Here is a 19,674-nt window from a genome sequence, read left to right as displayed (position 1 = left end):
TGACTAGTCCCACAGCCAGTAAGAAAATTAAGTCAGTCATGAAAAATCTTGACCTCAAATGGCCTCATTGGTGAATTCTACTAACCCTATAAGGAATAAGTAATTCCAATCTTACCCAAAGACTGGGGGTAGAGGAAGAGGACTACTTGTCACCTCTTTTTATGGAAATTAGCACAACCTTGATACCTAGATGCTAACACCTGGCAAGTGCAACGTAGGAAGGAAAATTACAAGCCAAATATTACTCATCAATACAGATGAAAAAATTTTAAGCAAATTATAAGCAAACTGAATCTTCCATTGTACAAAAATCATTTGATTATCTTAATACATGCAGGACAATTGTCTGATAAAATTAAACATCCATTCATGATGAATATTCTTAACAAAAGAGAATTTCCTAAACCGATAAGGTTTCTTTTTTATCTTTAAAAAAAAAATTAGACTCGGTGAAATATTGAAAGCATTCTCTTTAAGATCAGGAAAACATCAGCAAGGATGTCTGCTATTCACACTTCCTTTCAACAGTATGCTGGACATCCTAATCATCACAATAGTGTAGTTAAAAGAACCAAATGTTATAAGCATTAGAAAAAAAGAAACAAAACTCACTATTTGCATATGATATGATTGTGTTAAAAAATTTAAGAGATTATATAGATAAATCAGAATTAATAAGAAATTTCTGGATACAAAAGTACTAAGTAGCAAAATGTTAGCAAAAAAAAAACAACACTCAGTAAAGGACATTTAAAAAGAGATTTCATTTATAATAGCATAATGAACTAGGGAATATCTAGGAATAAATCTAACAAAAGATGGAGAAAATTCCTTATGGAAAAAATTATAAAACTTTAGGGAGAGATTATACAACTATTGAAAGATTAAAAAAACGGAAAGTGTGCTCTTTTCATAGGTCAGAAGACTACATAATGTAAAGGTTGTGTTTCTTCCCAAATTGATGTATAAATTATTATAGTCCCAATAGAAAGAACAATAGTTTTGTGTGTATGTGGGGGATGTAACTTGGCATGTTTATTCTAAAATGAATATATGGAGGTGCAGGGGCCGAGATATTCTTGAAGAAGTAAAACAAGATGGGTTACTTGTCTTACAAACACAGACACCCTCAAGGTAATGGCAGTATTTAAGACATGTGGTATAGCTACACGGACAGACCAGTGGATGCATGGAGCCAGGATTTCAACAATGGGAAGTTAGGCAACGTTACTTTGAGAGGGAGCAAAAAGCAAGAAAGAAGACACAGAATTTTCATTTCTTCCTTCTTTCCTTTTTTTCCTCCTTTCTTTCAGTCAACAGTGTTTATTGAGTTCCTACTACATGCTGGGCTTTGGGATAGAATGATAGACAGAGGGAATATTTGGTTTCAACTTCAATATTTGCTAGGGTTTTGCCAAATGTGAAGGGCTAGAGCCAAAAGGTAGTTGAGTTTCTTTCAAGGGTATAGTAATACTGATGAAGCATGGTATCTAAGTCAGGTAATGAGAAATGGGGAGATGGTGGAGGAGGAGGACTGAAGGCCCCCAGGAAAGCATGGGGTTGGTGGCCATAGTTAGGGAATGGTGAGATGAGCAGCATGTCAGGATCAGGAAGGTGGGGGTAGAGGGGCAGGTGCCTGGAGAATTCTGTAGGCCTAGGCTATGGAGTAAACCTGTCAATTTGTGGTTGTTTGAGAATACAGGCTTCATGGAATTGGCAAAAGAAGCATGTAGACTTGAAACACCAAGCTTGTATTTCTCCAAGTGTGCCAAAAATGTTCATATTTTAGTAGGAAACTAACATCAGGCCCTCCCAGGGCATAGGGAGTATGGAATCCTGCTCCCTCAAAGTTTGTGCATGGGTGTCTTACCCAGACCATCAACTGGTGGCCTGGCTCTTGACATCGTTTTCTAGATATTTAGAGAAATCTGTCCTTCTAAAAATGTCCTTCTAAAAATCTGTCCTTCGAAAACACTAAAAAAAGTGTTTTAATTCCTATCTTCTCAAGTTTCCAAGTTACGGGTAAAGGGCCCTGTAGGCCCACTATGCCCTTCTCTCCATAGGACAATGAAAGACATCATCTCAGACAGATTTCACTAACTGGTGGTCTATGACACAAATGTGTCCCAGGATGTGCTTCATTTTGGCTTTTAGAGTGCCTTTTTAAAAATTGGATTAGTAGCCAGTATTAAAATCTGGATTTCTTGTTTCTCATGAAAAGTTGCAAACTATGACAATGATGGATAGGGCCACCTCTTTGGCATAAGTCACCCTGACTCCTGTGTAAATGCCTCTCTCTGGAGTCATGCTCTGTGTTGGGTCTGCCTACCTGTGTACGTGGGACAAATATCCAGGGCCAAGATCTCTTGCTTGGCTGGCTTTATGTCATTACCTGCTTGATTCCTGCAGGCCTTTGAGTTTGCCACCCCCTGCAGGTAAACCAACTCGGGGAGCTCAGTGCTGCTTTGTGGCTCCCACAGGCCCCAAGCAGACTTTCTGGCCTAGAAGTGGACCTGATGAGATTGCTGGGCATTCTCTCCTTCACTCTGTCCTCTCTTTCCAAAGCTGGACACTGGACCCTAGTTGGCACTGAGAGAATACTGAGGATGGTCATTAGCCCACGCTAACAAGCCATGCCATGTTATGTCAAGGGGTTAGCACTGTGCCTGACACATTGTCAGTGCTCAAGAAACAATAGCTGCTATGATTATCATTGTTATTGTTATTTGATAAGAGAACAGGAGGGTGCAGATGAAGGGTCCCAGGCCCAGAAATGAGAAGGCATGCCCCCACTTTGAGTAAGTAGAAAGGATCAAGTCTCCAGCTTCCTGCACAGGGACAGGAGAGGAAGAGTTTGCTGGCTGGTGAGGTTCCCAAAGGACAGTATCTGTTCTGAGGGGTGTGGCTCCCTGAATGTGGAAGGAGTCTCCCCAAGTTGCCAAGACAGAACATTACCAAGCGGAATGTCCGCAGCACTGACAGGCTCCCCTTCTTGGCCGCACCCAGCTCTATCAGGCTCACAGTGACAATGATGCTGTCAAAGATGTTCCATCTCTTCTGGAAGTAATAGTAGGGGTCGAAGGCAATGATTTTGAAGACCATTTCAGCAGTGAAAAACACAGTAAAGACCTGTGGTTGGAAACAAGGATCCATCTCAGCAGGGTCTGTGGGGCCAGGGGGTAATAACAAATAGGGCAACAGGGTAATGTCTACTTTAAAAATAAAATAACAAATAATTTTATTTTGTTTTTATTCAGTTTCTGTATACTCTGTGGGCTCTTGAAGGACTGGGGATGGGAACACTCAGCATGACAGCATAGAGAAATCTCTGGACCAGTGCTTAGGAGATATGCATTAGAACCCATGCTTCAACGACGTGGATGGAACTGGAGGGTGTTATGCTGAGGGAAATAAGTCAATCAGAGAAAGACATGTATCATATGACCTCACTGATACGAGGAATTCTTAATCTCAGGAAACAAACTGAGGGTTGCTGGAGTGGTGGGGGGGTGGGAGGGATGGGGTGGCTGGGTGATAGACATTGGGGAGGGTATGTGCTATGGCGAGTGCTGTGAATTGTGCAAGACTGTTGAATCACAGATCTGTTCCTCTGAAACAAATAATGCAATATATGTTAAGAAAAAAAAAAAGAAGAAGATAGCAGGAGGGGAAGGATGAAGGCGGGGGGAATCAGAGGGGGAGACGAACCATGAGAGGCAATGAACTCTGAAAAACAAACTGAGGGTTCTAGAGGGGAGGGGGGTGGGGGGATGGGTTAGCCTGGTGATGGGTATTGAAGAGGGCACGTTCCGCGTGGAGCACTGGGTGTTACGCACAAACAATGAATCATGGAACACTACATCCAAAACTAATGATGTAATGTATGGTGATTAACATAACAATAACAAATTTTAAAAAAAGAATATCCTGGTAGACACATTTGTGTATTTCTAAAGACACTTAGAATGGGAATAATTGGTGTGTAAATTTAAAATTTAATTGACAATGCCATAATGCTTTCCTAAAAGGTGCTACTGATCTATGTTCCCATCAGTAATGCACAAGCATGTTCATTTTCCTATTACTTGCACATACTACTTAATATCAATTCTTAACATTTTCCAATCTGAATATTAAAGTTATCTTATTAAAAAAAAAGAACCCATGCTTCAGTGTTTTCATATGAATGGTGGTAGAGATGGATAATCATTAGGATAATAATTATTATGTAATTATCTAAATGAGAAGTCAATCTGGTTCAGTTATTTAAAAAAACCTTGGATTGTAGGGCAACACAGACCCAGATAAAAATCCAACTTAGCCATGTCTGAGCTTGTGAAAGCAGACACAAGTCAATTTCCTCATCTGTATAATGGGCATAATATGAGATAATGCATATGCAATTCTCAGCAAAGGTCCTGGCCAATAGTAACTCATTAATAAATAATAGCTGTTAAACTAGAACAATAATAATAAATTCTAAGATTCTTTCAGCTCTGAGTGTCTTTAGTTTGTCTTAAACAGGACAGGATTCTGACACTGAGAGAGGTCAAGCCCAGGCTCAGGTCACGGGAAAAGTAGCAGGGAAAGGAGACAAGTAAGGAAGAAGGGTTGGGTGCTATTCTCTCATTTGCTCTTAGCAAAGCCTCTCACCAGCCTGGGAAACAGAGGTGGTTTACAGAGAAGGAAAGGCTGGGAGTTTAAGTGATCTGCCTAATACCACAGACTGCAACTGTGTAATTCAAAGAGCATGCACAGAGTGCCCTTTGTAGATAAGTGAGGTGTGGTAGGGTAGCGCTGAGGTCCTGTGTCCTACTGAGACCTGGGTCAACTGGCTCCATCATCACAGGCTGTGCCATCTTGGGCAGGATACTCAATCTCTCTTAGTCTCAGTGCCCTCTTTGGGCTGTGAGAGTGGTGATAGCCTCATAGCATTGTTGTGTCGTAAAGATAACACTTAAAAAGCACCAAACTCTGCCTGCCTTTCTTGCTTTCTTTTTAAAACATGGCACTATGCTCTGTCCCAATGGTAAAGGCCTTTTTCCTTTCTTGTTACAACTTCTCCAGCTATAAAATGAGAGTGTGAGCTTTGAGGTCTCTTCCATAAGACCCTCTGTGGTCTATGCTGACTTCTTGAAAATAGACTCTTCCTTCTCTTTCCACTTCCCCTCTTCATATCAACTTTAAATAGAACGTGGCCTCTCAGCCCAGGTGCTGCCAAAACATAAGGCATGCTATGCTGGTTCCATAGTGTCCCAGGATCTGCTGGAATCCTCTTCACATCACTGGATTCTGGGAGAACGGGAGGTTTCTAGGGAAGAGTAGTCACATTTCCCCTGAGACTCTTCCTTCTACCTAAGTCTATAGCCTATCGGAGTTGGAAGAGAGGGACGATCCTGGCAGACCAAACAGGCCACCTCTAGTGGGGTGGACTCTGCAGGGGACATGGAGGCAGGATCCCGACCTTCTTAGCTTCTGCTTACCGTGTAGTGAAGTCCAGTATGGGTTTTATCTTTAAAAGCAAATAATACTAAAAAGAAATAATGGAGGACAACTTAAAGTAGCATACTGTCCAAACCAGATACAAAAGAAAAGTTTGGACTCCCTGGTGCTTTTGTTACAACAGCAACATTTCCATGTTCCCTCCCTCCCAATTGTCTTCCCCGCCCCACCCCCACTTTGTCTGCCCTTAAATGACATCATTGAAAAACCACCACCACTGTGTTTTGCAGTCATAAAAGCAATAGAACTAGGAGGAAACTCTTCAAGTTCATAGGCTGTCTTTAGGTGGGGAAGTGACATTTATCCTAATTTCAACATAGAGGCAGCTGAGATCCAGAGAATTCAAGGGCCTGACCTAAGTTCTATAAAGAGGGAGCTAGCTGCCCCTCAGTCAGGACTCTCTAAGTCCATTTCCCTGTGCTGGTTTGTCCAAAAGCAATTTGCACCAGCTTAGCCTGGCTCTCCAGACTTGACTTCCTGCTCTCAGTGCCACCACATGTCCAACACCACCCCTCTGCTCTCAGCTAGCTGTATCAACACTCCAGTGAATGAAGGCACGCTGCCAACCCACCCAAAGTCCCCCCTCCATGACAGCTGGGCCAAGGCTGCCAGTGTACTCACAATGTTGCCTATGTGGAGCATGGCTTCGAAGGCGGCGCTCATGCCGTGGTGCTCCATGGCCATGAAGACTGTGTTCACCACAATGCACAAGGTGATGGTGAGCTCTGCAAAGGGGTCTGTCACAATTCCAAAGAGAAGCATCTTGAGCTTCACCCACATGGGGCAGCACTCCCAGATCAGATACTTCTGAGCCAAGCTGGTCAAGCAGGGTGGGCACCTCCATTCAGACTCCTCGAATTCTGTATCACAGATGTGGTCGATGACAGCTGTCAGCCATGTATCCCCTCAGACTCCCATCCCCTGTTCATCCCCTAGACCTTGTCAATACTAATACCACTTGTAGTCTCCACCCCAGCACCCTGCTCTGATGACCATTTCCTACTTTCTGAGCTCCTTCAGTCCAGCAAGTGCAGCCCAATCTCTGTCCCCATTTAGTCCCCCAAAACATGGACCCTACACTTTTTAATTGCCCATCACCTATACATCATGTTCTTAGTTCTCAGTTTACCTGGCTTAGATTTCACGTCCACCCCTCCATATACCCCCTTGCAGACACCCTCAGTTCCTTTGCCCTTCTCCACTCCTCTTCTCCCCTGAACATGCAGACCCCTCTGCACCTACACCCAACTATGTAAACCTGGTTGTATAGAAAACTATATAGAAAAACTATACAACCATGCTGACTGGTCCCACTAGCAATTCATGAGCCCCAGTTTGTCACAATCCAGAAATCCTGCTGTTTCTCCATTTCAGTCCACTTCTTCAGTCTTCCAGACTAACATTTCTCATTTCCTCTCTCCCCTCCAACTTCCCCCTATCTACTCTCTCTTTGCTGACCAGCTCCTTTTGATTTCCCTCAGAATATAGAATCACTCACAAAAGAACTTCCCCTTCTTCCTTTCACTGAGTCTCCAAGGAATCTACAAGTCCATTCCCATGTTCTGTATCCTGCCCAGCACATGAGCTCACTCTACTCTTACCTGTGTACCTGCTCAAGGCCTCTGTCATCCCCTTTCTCTGCCCTCTAGACTATTCCCATCAGCACATGAACATGCTTTAAGTGTATCTCTTCAAAAGATCTCCCTGGAACCCTTGTTATTCTTCATCTACTGTCCCCTTCACAGCAAAATTCCTTGTAAGAGTTTTCTACACTTAACTTTCTCACTTCTGTTCCCTCCCTGACCCCTGGAATCAGGCTTTTACCTCTTCCACACTCAAATTATCAATTTCTAGTTATCCCCTTACTCTGCCTCTCACAGCATTGGACAGAATTTGTAATGCTCTCCTTGAAATCCCTTGTCTATCTTCCAAGACATCACAACCTCTTGGTTTTTCTCCCATATCAGTGACTGCTTCTTCTCAATTTAAGTTCCTGTCTCTCCTTTTCCTGTCTCTGAATGTTAGAGATTCAAGCATTCTTTCCTTGATATTTCTTTTTTTCTCTCTCTAGGTAATCCCAATCTTAAAAAACCTGTCCCTATGCTATCTGCCCCCAGATTATATGTCGAGTTTCTGATCTTTTCCTTAAGTACCAGGCTCATCTCTAGCTGCTTCCACTAAATCTCCATGTGGATGTGTCCTCAACAGAGGGCAACTATGTAGCTTTAGGTCTATCTATAAATTCCCCTGTAAGATATGCACTCTGCAGATATACCAGACCACGTGGCAAGGAAAGATGATGTCCATTGTTTATAAGAATAATATAATAATAATAATAGAAACAACTGGGGCGCCTGGGTGGCTCAGTCAGTTAAACGTCTGCCTTCAGCTCAGGTCGTGATCCCAGGGTCCTGGGATCGAGCCCCGCATTGGGTTCCCTGATCAGCGGGGTGTCTGCTTCTCCCTCTGCCTGCCACTCTGCCTACTTATGCTCTCTATCTCTGTGTCAAATAAATAAAATCTAAATAATAATAATAATAATAGAAACAACTGATAAAGTCCATTATGAAAAAAGATGAGACAGATTTATCTATGGAGATGTAAAAAAAAAACTATATATATGTGATGTGATGTGATGTGTGTGTGTGTGTGTGTGTGTGTGTGTGTGAATGCATAGAATATTGCATGAAGGATACAAGAGAAACTGAGAGTGCACTAGGATCCTGGGGAGCAGCAAGAATCTTTAGTAGGAGAGAGACATAGTTTGCATTGTATATGCATCTGTAGTATTTGAATTTTTTTGCTATATATATTTTTTCAAAAGAAAGGAATTTATACAAATAAATATATGCTCCCAAATTTTGCTGTTTTATTTTCCCAGAAGTAAATTAAAAAATTGTGTGTAGTCAAATTTATCTGCATTGTTCTTTGTGTTTTCTTGCTTTCATGCCTTGCATATAAGCTATTCTTACCTCAAGATTTAAAAAAATACCTATTCACATTTTCTTCTAGTTCTTTTGTAGCTTTACCTTTCCCTTAAAATTTTAGTGCATTTGGAGTTTATTTTGAGTAAGGATTAAGATATTGATCCAGTTTATTTTTTTCAAACCTCTGGTTATTTACATCCACACTGTATATTGCATAATATCTCATTTTCCAAAGGATTTGAAATTTCATTTTGGTCATAAGTTATTTCCATATAGGCCCATATACTTTCATAAGCAAGTGTCCATTTCTCTTCCATAGATCAAACTATTTATTTTTACTATCACACTGTTGTAATGACTTATAATCCTTGTAAGCCTTAAAAATCTTCAAAACATTTTGTCAAATAAAGTAAAAAATTAACTGAGAAAAATAACGGTGGCTCATGTCATAGACAAAATGCTCATTTCATTAATATGTAAGAACTCTTAAAAATCAATGAGAAAAAGACCAAACCAATAGAAAAATGATTACACAGTTTCTAAAGGGAAAATTCAAGTGGCTTATAAATATTTGAAAAGATGTCCAATAATACTCAAAATGAGGTAAATGCAAAATAAGAAGATATTATTTCATAGAACAGATTAACAAAGATAAGACAGTTGAAAATTGTGTTTGGGAGGATGTGGATTGAAAGCCAGTATCACGCATTGCTTGGGTGGGTGAAAGTTGATATATTTATGCAGAACATCCATTGCTCAAAACTAAAAATGCTTACCCCCTATGACAAAGCAATTTCACTTCGAGGCATTTAACCTATAGTACATGTAGAAAGAGATGTATTGACTGCAGAATTTACTTCCCATCAAGAAGGAAATGGCTAACTAAATTATGGTATGTCTATACAACATAATACTAACAGTTAATGGAAAGTATAAGGGTACTTACGTGGAATGGTTTTCAAAATATATTCATAGAAAAAAATTATGGCACAGAATAGCATATATGATATGCTACCATTTGCAAGGGAGAAGAAAGACTATATATTTTTTGATTGAACATAATAGAATATTTTTGGGAGGAAACACAAAACAACTGGTTTGGACATGTTTCTGGAGAGGAGAGTTGGATAGACAGAGGAATATTTCCCCTTTTTTATATGTCCTTTAGTATGTTTTAAAACCTGTATAACATATTGCCTATTCAGGGGCGCCTGGGTGGCTCAGTCATTAAGCATCTGCTTTCGGCTCAGGTCATGATCCCAGGGTCCTTGGATCAAGCCCCGCATCAGGCTCCTTGCTCCACGGGAAGCCTGCTTCTCCCTCTCCCACTCCCCCTGCTTGTGTTCCCTCTCTCGCTGTGTCTCTCTCTGTCAAATAAATAAATAAAACCTTAAAAAAAAAACATATTGCCTATTCAAACAAAAATGTTCTAAATAAAAATTTGATAAAGAGATTTTATTTAAAATAATGGAACAAAGAATGTGCTGCTCTTTCTACTTCCAGAAATCAACAAAAGCATCCAGGAGACCGAGAAATAGAAATGCAAATTCTTGGCAATGATTTTGTGGATTTGATACCAAAAGCAAGTCATCTAAGCAAATGTAAACACATAGAATAACATCAAACTAAAAAGCTTCTGCACAGCAAAGCAAACCATCAACAAAAGGAAAAGGCAGCTTATGGAATGAGAGAAAATATTTGCATGCCGCTTATCTGATAAAGAGTTAATATCTAAAATATACAAATAACTCCTACAAATCAGTAGCAGAAAAACAAATAACCTGATTTTTAAATGGGCAAAGGAACTGAATAGATATTTTTTCCAAAGAAGACATACAAATGGCCAACAGGTACATGAAAAGGTGCTCACATCACGAATCAGCAGGGAAATGCAATTAAAATCACAATGAGATATAACTTTACACCTGTTAGAATGGCTGTCATCAAAAACACAAGAGATAATAAGTGTTGGCAAGGATGTGGAAAAAAGGGAATCTTGTGCACTGCTGGAGGGGATGTAAGTTGATGTAGCCACTGTGGAAAACAGTATGGAGATTCCTCAAAACATTAAAAATAGAACTCCCATGTGATCCAGCAATTCCACATCTGGGTATATCCAAAGGAAACGAAATCACTATCTCAAAGAGACATCTGCACTCCCCATGTTTATTGCTGCCTTATTCACAATAGCCAAGATATGGAAACAATCTAAGTGTCCATCAATAGATGAATGGATAAAGAAGATGAGAGACACACCCACCCACCCATACACACCCCTCCGCCCAACACGGGAATATTATTGAACCATGAGAAAGAAGGAAATCTTGGAGTTTGCCCTCAAACTTGAGGGCATTATGCCAAGTGAAATAAGTCAGACAGAGCAAGGTAAATACTGATACTACACGGTATCACTTCTATGTAGAATCTTAAAAAAAAAAAAGATGAATATGTGAGGTGTGACAGATGTGTTCATTACCTAGATAGGGAAATCCTTTCACAATATATCCATGTATCAAATCATCACAACATACACTTTAAATATCTTACAGTTTTGTCAATTATTCCTCCAAAACTGAAAATAATAAATAAAAGAATGTGCTGCCCCTCTGCTTCCAGAAACCACTAAAGGCATCAAACCTGAGAAATAGAAATGCAAACTCTATTTTTGATGAAACTAGGAAACATCTGTAGAACTCAAATCATAAGTTCTGTGCAAAGGTTATCAAATAAAGCACAGGTCAGTCAGAGTACAGGAGAATGCTCTGAAAGGACACTTGAGATGATAGATATGTAAACTGGCAAAGCATAGTTTTCTAAAGCAGTTGACACATCCTGGGGGCAAAATCAACAATCTCTAGTTGAAACAAAAGCAAGCACTTCCCTGGACCTATTTTGGCACTAAAAAGCACAGGAAGCAGTGTTGCATGAGAAATCTTGCAGATGCGCCATTATGGCAGGAAGCGCCTGTCTGTGAGGCAGGACAGGAAAAGACTCAGCCTTGTAAACAGCCTTCACATTGCTGATCTTGAATGTCTGGGGAGATACAGAGTCTAAGAGAATCATGCACTTGCTAGCTTGGAACATGATCACAGCTCTTCCCCTAAAAGAATCTCCTGCAGAAAGCTAATCCAGAAAGAAATTTCTTCCTTTCCTTCTGCTACAATTAGAGATGCCATTTCTCCTATTAATACTCTCCACTTGTGCATCCTTTCCTGCCACGTCAGGAATCTATTGAATATTCTCTCTCTTTCCTTTATCTTCAGTCTTTTCCATTCTCATAGATCCTCCCCATTAGCATGTAAGTATACTTTTTTAAAACTCCATACAAGAAAATAAATAAGCAATGCTACTTACACCCTGGTGATGTTTTACTATTTCCTTCCCTTCACAGACAAACTTTTGAAAAAGTTGTCTATATACAGTATCTCCTTCTCCTCCCACCACACCTCCATTCGTCAACTCTTCCCCTACTCTGCCAATCCTCACTTCTTGGATCACCAAAGACATCCCTGTAACTAAAGCCCCTGGACTCTTTTTGGGCTTGATTTTACTTGATTTTTCTACAGCATTGCCTCTTTTGACTTTTCTATTCTTTCTGAAGGAATTCAGACCCCTGGGTCTGTGTTGTATTCTTCTGGGTCTTCTCCTATTTCTGAACATTCCTTCTCAGCTTCCTCTGCTGGCTCTGTCTCTTCTGCTCAATCACTAAACATTATAATTTCTTTAGAAATCTGCCCCAGGTCTTCTCTTCTTACTCAATTCCCTTGTCATTTTATCCACTTGCACCTTTCCAAAATTACCATCTACATTGAAACAGCTTTCAAATATGTATTTCTAGGTCACCCTCATCTTCTAAGTTCTAGACCCGTTTATTGCAAATCTGACTTCCTACTGGAAATCCTTACCTGAATTTCTCAAGGGTCCCTGAAACCCGCTATGTCCCAGACTCAATTTATGATCTTTCCTCTCATCTTTCCCCAGTGAATCCCCCTAAAGTATTCCTTTTATGAGCTGTTGCACCAGTATCCCTTCAGTTGCTTATGCCAGAACCATGTGAACCACCAAGTCCTGAATCTTATGTCCCTTAGATAGCTCTTAATCCCCCATTTCCCAACACTCCTACTGCTACCACCCCAAAGTCCAGGCACTGCCATCTCTCAGCTGGTTTCCTCCCAACTGGTTTCCTTGCCAACACTCTTCCCCTCTTAATTCCATTCTCTACATGTATTCGGAGTAACCTTTACAAAATGCAAATCTAGCTCCCCTGCCTCCAATCCTTTAATGGCACCTCACTGCTTTTAGGATGAAGTCCAAAATCCTTAATTTGGTATAGGAAGTTCTGTAGGTTTGGCCCTGGTCCATCTCTCCAGCCTTATTTTGAGCCCCTCTGCTCCTTGCCCTCTGTGTTCCTGCCATATCAGGATTTTTCATTTCTTCAAATATTATGCTCTTTTCTTCTTCAGAGATTTTGCTGTCCTTTCTGCTTGGAATACTTCCCCAACTCCAGGTTAAACTTACCATATTTCCTTTAGCATCCTGCACTTCTCCTTCAAGACACTCAGCACCCTGGTAATAACTTGTTCCAAGTCCCTCTCTCCCACTCAGCATGAAGGCAGAGACAGTGTTGTACTTACTGCTGTGCTCCTGCTTCTGGTCTTCCGGTCTGGACAACTGTCAAGTCTTAGCTTGTGTGCCAAGCATAGATGGTTCACATACCCTGAGCTCAGTGAATTGCCAAGTTCTTATTGGCTTGAGCCAAACTTTCTCAGGCACAATCACTCCCAAAGAGGTAGCCTCTGTAAATCCTATCACAACTCAGACAGTGCCATGTACTCTGTGAGTGTCGTGTGTATTATGTCCAGCCAGAGAAGAATGCCCTACACTCAAACAACTTTGACCTCTTTGCCCTAATGTGAAGTTGTCTTTACCCAGATTCTCTCAAAAATGTCAGTGTGTCTCCTGCTTTTCCTAGTCTATTCACACAGCATCTTCCTTGAGGGGAGTCTGTCCTACCTCAGGATATCTGACCATTCCTTATTCTCTTCCTATTTATCAGTGCAGGTCATTATAATCAGCATCATCCCCAAATGTCACTTTTGTGTATCACTCTCATTCACCATTCATTCAACAACTGTTTGTTGAATGCCTACCATATGCCAAGCACTGCTCTTCCAGGTACTGGAAATCTAACTGTGAGCAAAACAAACACATCTCTGCCCTCGTTTACAATTGAGTAAACAAGAATAGCCAACATCTGCTGAATATTTACTAAGTGCCCGTTGTGGTCTGAGCACTTTACTTATGCTAATTCACTTAATCCTCAAAAAACATTACAAGATAAATACATTTTCACTATTTTACAGGTGAGGCAATTGAAGCATAGAGCAGTTAATGGAGCTCCAAAGTTGCACAGCTTACCCTATGTGGCAGAGCCAGGATGCAAACCCAGGCAGTTTAGCTCCAGGATCTGTGTTCTTAACTATTATCCTCTGTTGTTTCTCATTGATTCTGAGACCTCTTTTGCTCTTACCTGAGTTGGGCTGTGTTTGGAACACTCATTTTTAAAATTGTCTCATTCCTGCAAAATACATTGCATTTGCCATTCATCTGTCTAGAACTCTCTTCCCTAGGTTCTCGTAAGTCTGAATCCCTTACTTCATTCAGATTTCTGGTCTCCTTAGGGAGAATGGCCTTCTGCACCTACCTTATCTGAAATAGCCCCTCTGTAGGCCTCTATTCCCCATCTCCTTCCCTACTTTATTTTTTTCCTGGTTCTTATTACTACCTAAATATCTACTTGTGTTTATTATCTGTATACCCTGGTCCCCAGAATGTAAATTCCATGTGTGCAGGCTTCTATCTTGTTCACCACTGACTTCCCAGCACCAGAATAATGCCAGACATATAGTAGGTGCTGAACAAATGCTTGTTGAAGAGTAAATAAATGAAAAAAAAAAAAGGAGGAAGCTTGATAATTCTGGGGAATAAATGAAAAAGCAAGCTGTTTGTATTTAACGTTAACTGTTTGATGGCTAATAGCAAAAAGAAAAAAGGATCCAAGCAACTCACCTGGCCAATAAAAAATCACAAGCATAGCAGCATGGTTACATTCTAAACAGCCATGAAAAATGCTAGGCATACAGACATTATTACAATGAAATGTGATTTTTAAATAATGACTAATGAGGGAAAATAATATGAGAGAATATGTATAATATGTACACACTGTTGTTACCGAAATGTGTGCACATTTCACAAAAAACTCACATATGCAAGAAATGTAACTTACAGGTTTTTCCCCCCATGATTGAATTCAATATATACTGCAAGTCCCCAACCTGGGGACCTTGTTTTAGTTAATTCAATGTCTGCTACTACTTCACCTTCTTAAGTTGTGTCTGAGTTCTGGAGGGCCCAGGGTTCACCAAGAGTGGAGTGTTGAGCTGGTCCTTGGTCATTGCCAAGTGTATTTTATGAGTCATCGTAGTTCCCATGTGGTTTCTGGTGGGAGAGCCGCCCAGATGGCTGTTCCCTCTTTGCCTCTTACTCACTTCCTTCTCCAGCCCTCAGTGGGGGCAAGGTCATCATCCAGCTACTCTCCTGCCATGCAGGTCACAGGGCACTCTCTGGGGCTGCTTCAGGTCTTTCCTACCCAGGTGGGTTATCTGCCTGCTCTACTGTACAGTTTCTGTGCCATGCTGGGTATGTGGGTCTTTTCCTAAGACTTGCTACCTCTCGCTTCACCTAGAAAGTAAAGCATAGATTGGTTCTGTTTTCAAATCCCTCAAACATCTTTTTTTTGTTTGTTTCCTTTTTTGTTTTGTCATACCCTCCCTCAAAGTTAGGATTCAGCCCAGGACTGGTGGGGGAGCACACAGAGAGCCCTTTCTTAGAAACACACCAGCATCCAAGCTTCCTCTCCCTCCTTTAGCCCAGTACATGTTAAATTTGTCTAGGGGAGACAGGTAACTGGACAGGACAAAGGCCATATTTTCCATACCCTGAGGCAAAATAAAGGCTGGATAAGAAGACAAGGCTTTATACTCAGGGTAAGGAGGGTGCAGTCATGCTCTTTGGGAACTTGAGTGTCAGGTGGCCTTGAACCAGTGCCACTGTCTTCCTCCAGCTCCTGGTTTGGTGTAAGCAATTGGAACACATCCCTGAGAAGGCTAAGTGGATTCCCATTTGATTGATGGAGCCCTGAATTAACAAGAATTTAGTTAAATTGACTGATTAATTTACTTAAATTATCTTCCAATGCTCAGCATAATGGGGGCTTGAGACAAAAATTAAGCTATAACCATAAAAGTTACAACCATGAAAAATGACAGGATAATTCTGCTGTATTTGAAAATTAAGGACTGTAAAATTTCTTGCATACCTGAAGTAGCTTGAAATTCTCTGGTGCCTGCCAGATCACTTTCTCAAATTTAGTTTTGTGAATACATATGAAGCAGATGTAAATTTGAACAAGAGATGAAACTAGGGCATTAAAAACTCATTGGATTCTATCGTTTTTGAAAAAATTATCCATACTTTTAAAAAAACACATTGATAAAGGGTAATGGGACCAAGGGCATAAAAAGGAGTAGTATTTAGGATCCAAGGACACAGATGGGTGACATCTTTGACACAGATTTGGGGCAACTCCTCTGCTGCTCAAATGCAGACTCATTGTAGCACAGTGGCTGGATATTCCAATGAGTGGTACTTACCCTCAAGGACAGAGGTCATGATGCTGACAACACTCATTGCCCTTTGGGCTCGGAAAGGTTCATTCAAGTATTCTGCTGATAAGAAAGTCTTCTTCTGTCCTGCATCAAATGCCTGCTGGGACACAAACAGTCAGGATATTCCTCCAACTTGAAGTCATCTGTGGCAAAGACAGGTCACTTAGCCTCTTATTGGCCAGTCTTGTGTGGTCACAAGTTGCCTGGTGAAGCTATGATCCTCTGCAGTTGTGCTTTGGGAAATGGGGCTGATTCTTGAACTTGGGGTAAGAGCTTAGGCATGAAGACAAGGACACAGAGTTGGGGGTGCAAGCAGAGTCTAGGTTTGTAGCTAATTCTATAACCCAGGCTCACCTGAGACTCTGCAAACTCCTGCTTGAGGACAGGTCCCTGGGCACCAGGGTGGGGATGAGGGCTATCTCACTTACCTTGGGTTTCTACCCAAGGTAAGTGCGAGCTGCAGGAACAGTGGACCAAGTAGTCATTCTAAGACTTCTTCTGCGCTGTGCATATGGGTTCACAAAGACTTCCTCTCCAGGACAGGTTTTCTTGACCTTTCTAATAGGCTCATTTCCCTCCCCAGCATACAACCCAGTTCTAAACTCCACACAGTCCTTTTTTTTCTGAGGGAATATTTGTGTGTCTTGATTCTCCAGTGTTAGTTGTCTGACACAATCCTTTGAGCCTTCCCTCTTCAGGCCTTCACTGGAAGTTCCACCTGGGTTCCATTCCCCTAACTTTAGTCACACACTACCTTGGATGTGGGAAGTCTGGGGCCCACAGCAGCTGATTTGGCACTGCACAACCATTCAGAATCCAAATCCAACAAGCATTTATTGAGCACCTGCCATAGGTGAAGCTCATAGGTATACAGTAATAAGTGCCTTAATACATATAAAAAACATTCAGAAAGTTTTCAACCATGAGGACTCAACAAGAGATGCTAGCAGCTATTGTTATTTGTCAGACACATGTGTATCGATGCAGGCACTTTATGATTCTATTTAACGCTTCAGCTATTTAGAAACCTTTTTAATGGGAGACTTGGGGGCTTGAAGAATTTAAGGAACTTGTTACAGGTGACTTGGCTGGTAAGTGGCACACCCGTGATTGAAACCCACAACCTTGTGACACAGAAGGGCTTAAAGAGTTAATCTTGCACCAGCCAAGTAATTTAACTAAAATGAATCAAAGTCAGAATATCTAGGAGAGTGGTAATCTAGGGAGAAATTCTTGAATGAGGTATTTTCTAGAGTGTTAAAGCACCTCTTTGTGTTGGTGATTCTCCTTTGGCTCCTGGAGACCCACTCTCCACCTTCTCTACCCTGCTCTGTGCCTGCGGAGGGTGGTCTGTACAAGCAGCATCACCCTCACCATCCTGTTCTGGTCAGGCTTGGTCAATGGGAGGCACAGACAGAAGATCAGAGTCTGGAAGGAGAGAGGAGTAGGCTGTCACCTGGTTTCTTCCCGGCTAGGCTGTGGCTGGGTAGTGGCTATGGTCTTCCACCTGGCTCACAAGTTCTGTTGGGCCACCCAGCTCTTGCTGGGTTCTGGTTCTGGTCCTTCCTCTCACTTCTTCAGCCTAAGCATGTAACAGCTCCCTACTATTGCTCATCTCTAAGTGCTTCACTGTCCCTCCTTAGTTCAGAGCCCAGTGTACACCTCTGTAAATACTTCAATAAACTCTTCCCACTTGCCCATTGGAGTGGTTCATCTGTTTCTTGCTGGGATCATATGGCATCCAGTCAGAGATGGAGCTAAGGTAACCCGGTAGGACTTGTCCAAGTCAGTAGAGCCATATCATGGTCGGTTTACAAGTCTTTTTGCAAACTGCTCTGTGTCCCTGGCTAGACAGAGAGGGCAAATGAAAAACACTAGAAGCATCATTACTGAAACTAAAGGGAGAGCTCAAATTAAATCACAGCTCACAATCCAATAAGGAGTCCCTGGTTTGCCATTACACTCTGCCATTATTCTATTAAGAGTGCTTGCCAGTTAGTCGCTGTTGCCTAATTTGTACATTTTGGCAAGTTATTGCTTCTCTGAGTAAAGCAAGGGATAATTTGCTTCTGCTAATATCTGTCCAGGGCAACTCCCAGAATTTCACTGGATCCCATGTGCTAAGACCAGCATAGTTTGCACAGAGCTACAGGCAGAAGAGAACTTTCCATTTTTCTCATATTCATCCAGGGAACAAGCAGGCCTGTCTCTAAAGCAGTGATAGTGAGTGGGGACAGAGGAACACTGAAAAAAAAAGGGGGAGATCAACTGGAAAATAATTTGTATTTATGTACTGCAGAGTAAACCACAAAACCTGTTTGACCTCAGGTAAACCCAATCCCTCCCTGGGTGACACTCAGGGTTTCTTGGTCTCTACCTGGAGAGCAGCCCAAGAATCTGGAGCATAGACAAACTTACCGAGACTTCGATGCCCCCAGGGGCAAGCTCACCGGTGGACAATGTAGAGTGTCTGTCTTCTCCATGTCCTGGGCCAGGGTTGGAGGGTTGAGGCAGTGGACTCCTAAGGAGGGGGCCTTGCTGGCCAGCACCTCCACCTAGGAGCATGGAGCCCCGATGGCTCTCACGGTCTCCAGGAAAGACTCCATCATCTGTGACTCCATCAGGGAATGAGGTATCCAGGCAAGGGGCACGGAAATGGAACACACTGCCATGGCTAGCCCGGCGTCTCCCAGAGGTGAGGCCTAGGAAAGACTGGGCATTGCCCCAAAGGAGCAAGAGATAAAGGCAGGCTGGAAGCTGAGCCTATAGGCAAATCTGGAGCTCAACACTTCTTCCACCCACGCCCATTTCCCTGCCCTTATTCTCATGAACTTCCAGAAGAAAATTAAAGACACAGATCTGAGGGTTATTCTAGGTAAACATGGGAAGAGAATGGAGAAGAATATTTTTGATGTAGCCTGGGAAAAGGCCAAGAGAGATGAGAGATTATAGGGTGCTTAAGATCATCAAATAGGTGATGACGGGCAAAAATATCAGAAGACAACCTTGTCACCCAGAAGGATCAGCTCTTTACCAGCATTTGCCCATAGGGCTGGACAAAGCTGTCTTAAATTCCCTGCTCGACATGTAAAGCTGAGACCTAAGGAGACTATTATGCACACCAGTACTGGAACAAGCCTGGTAAATGGTTGTGGAATGAACAAGTGCACTTTATTGTCTGAAAATTAGGTTCTGCAATTCATTAGATCCAGCCTATATAAACGTGAGAGTTTGTGTTGCAAAGGAGGAGACAAGAGCTTTGTAATGTAATGAGCTTCCAGGATCCCTTGAGGCAAACTTTGAATAGTCAACAATGGAGAGATTGAAGGGAGAGTTACAGCCTAATTTCCTGGAAGAATAATGCCATTCCTCCAAATCAATAAACATTTCCCATCAAAATCTCCCGCTGAGGGAACTGTGAGGCTTACAGTTGCCAGAGGAAAGGAGCTAATTCACAGGCCTAGAGCTGCTGGAGCCTGGGTTGGCTAGTACCCATGACCACTGTGGGAGCTTGA

General features: G+C 41.9%; 1 protein-coding gene across 3 annotated transcripts in view; it reads right to left on the bottom strand.

The window, feature by feature from the left end:
* SCN10A (sodium voltage-gated channel alpha subunit 10) overlaps nucleotides 1-19,674 on the bottom strand; it is a 93,371-nt gene that overhangs the window by 40,960 nt on the left and 32,737 nt on the right. For 2 of the 3 annotated variants that reach the window (XM_025870888.2, XM_025870897.2), the window contains exons 11-14: nucleotides 18,578-18,871; nucleotides 16,145-16,256; nucleotides 6,124-6,362; nucleotides 2,956-3,129 (exon numbers count right to left, since the gene is read on the bottom strand). In XM_025870888.2, the coding sequence (XP_025726673.2) occupies nucleotides 2,956-3,129; nucleotides 6,124-6,362; nucleotides 16,145-16,256; nucleotides 18,578-18,871 (819 nt within the window). The remainder of the gene's footprint in view (nucleotides 1-2,955; nucleotides 3,130-6,123; nucleotides 6,363-16,144; nucleotides 16,257-18,577; nucleotides 18,872-19,674) is intronic. The other variant, XM_025870906.2, reaches the window with a different exon arrangement.

Source organism: Callorhinus ursinus, unplaced genomic scaffold (genome assembly GCF_003265705.2).
Source record: "Callorhinus ursinus isolate GAN/ISIS: 27379988/994484 unplaced genomic scaffold, GSC_fseal_2.0 scaffold1, whole genome shotgun sequence".
NCBI lineage: Eukaryota > Metazoa > Chordata > Mammalia > Carnivora > Otariidae > Callorhinus > Callorhinus ursinus.
Note: the sequence above shows the minus strand (reverse complement) of the source record. Positions and strands in the feature narration are given on the sequence as shown.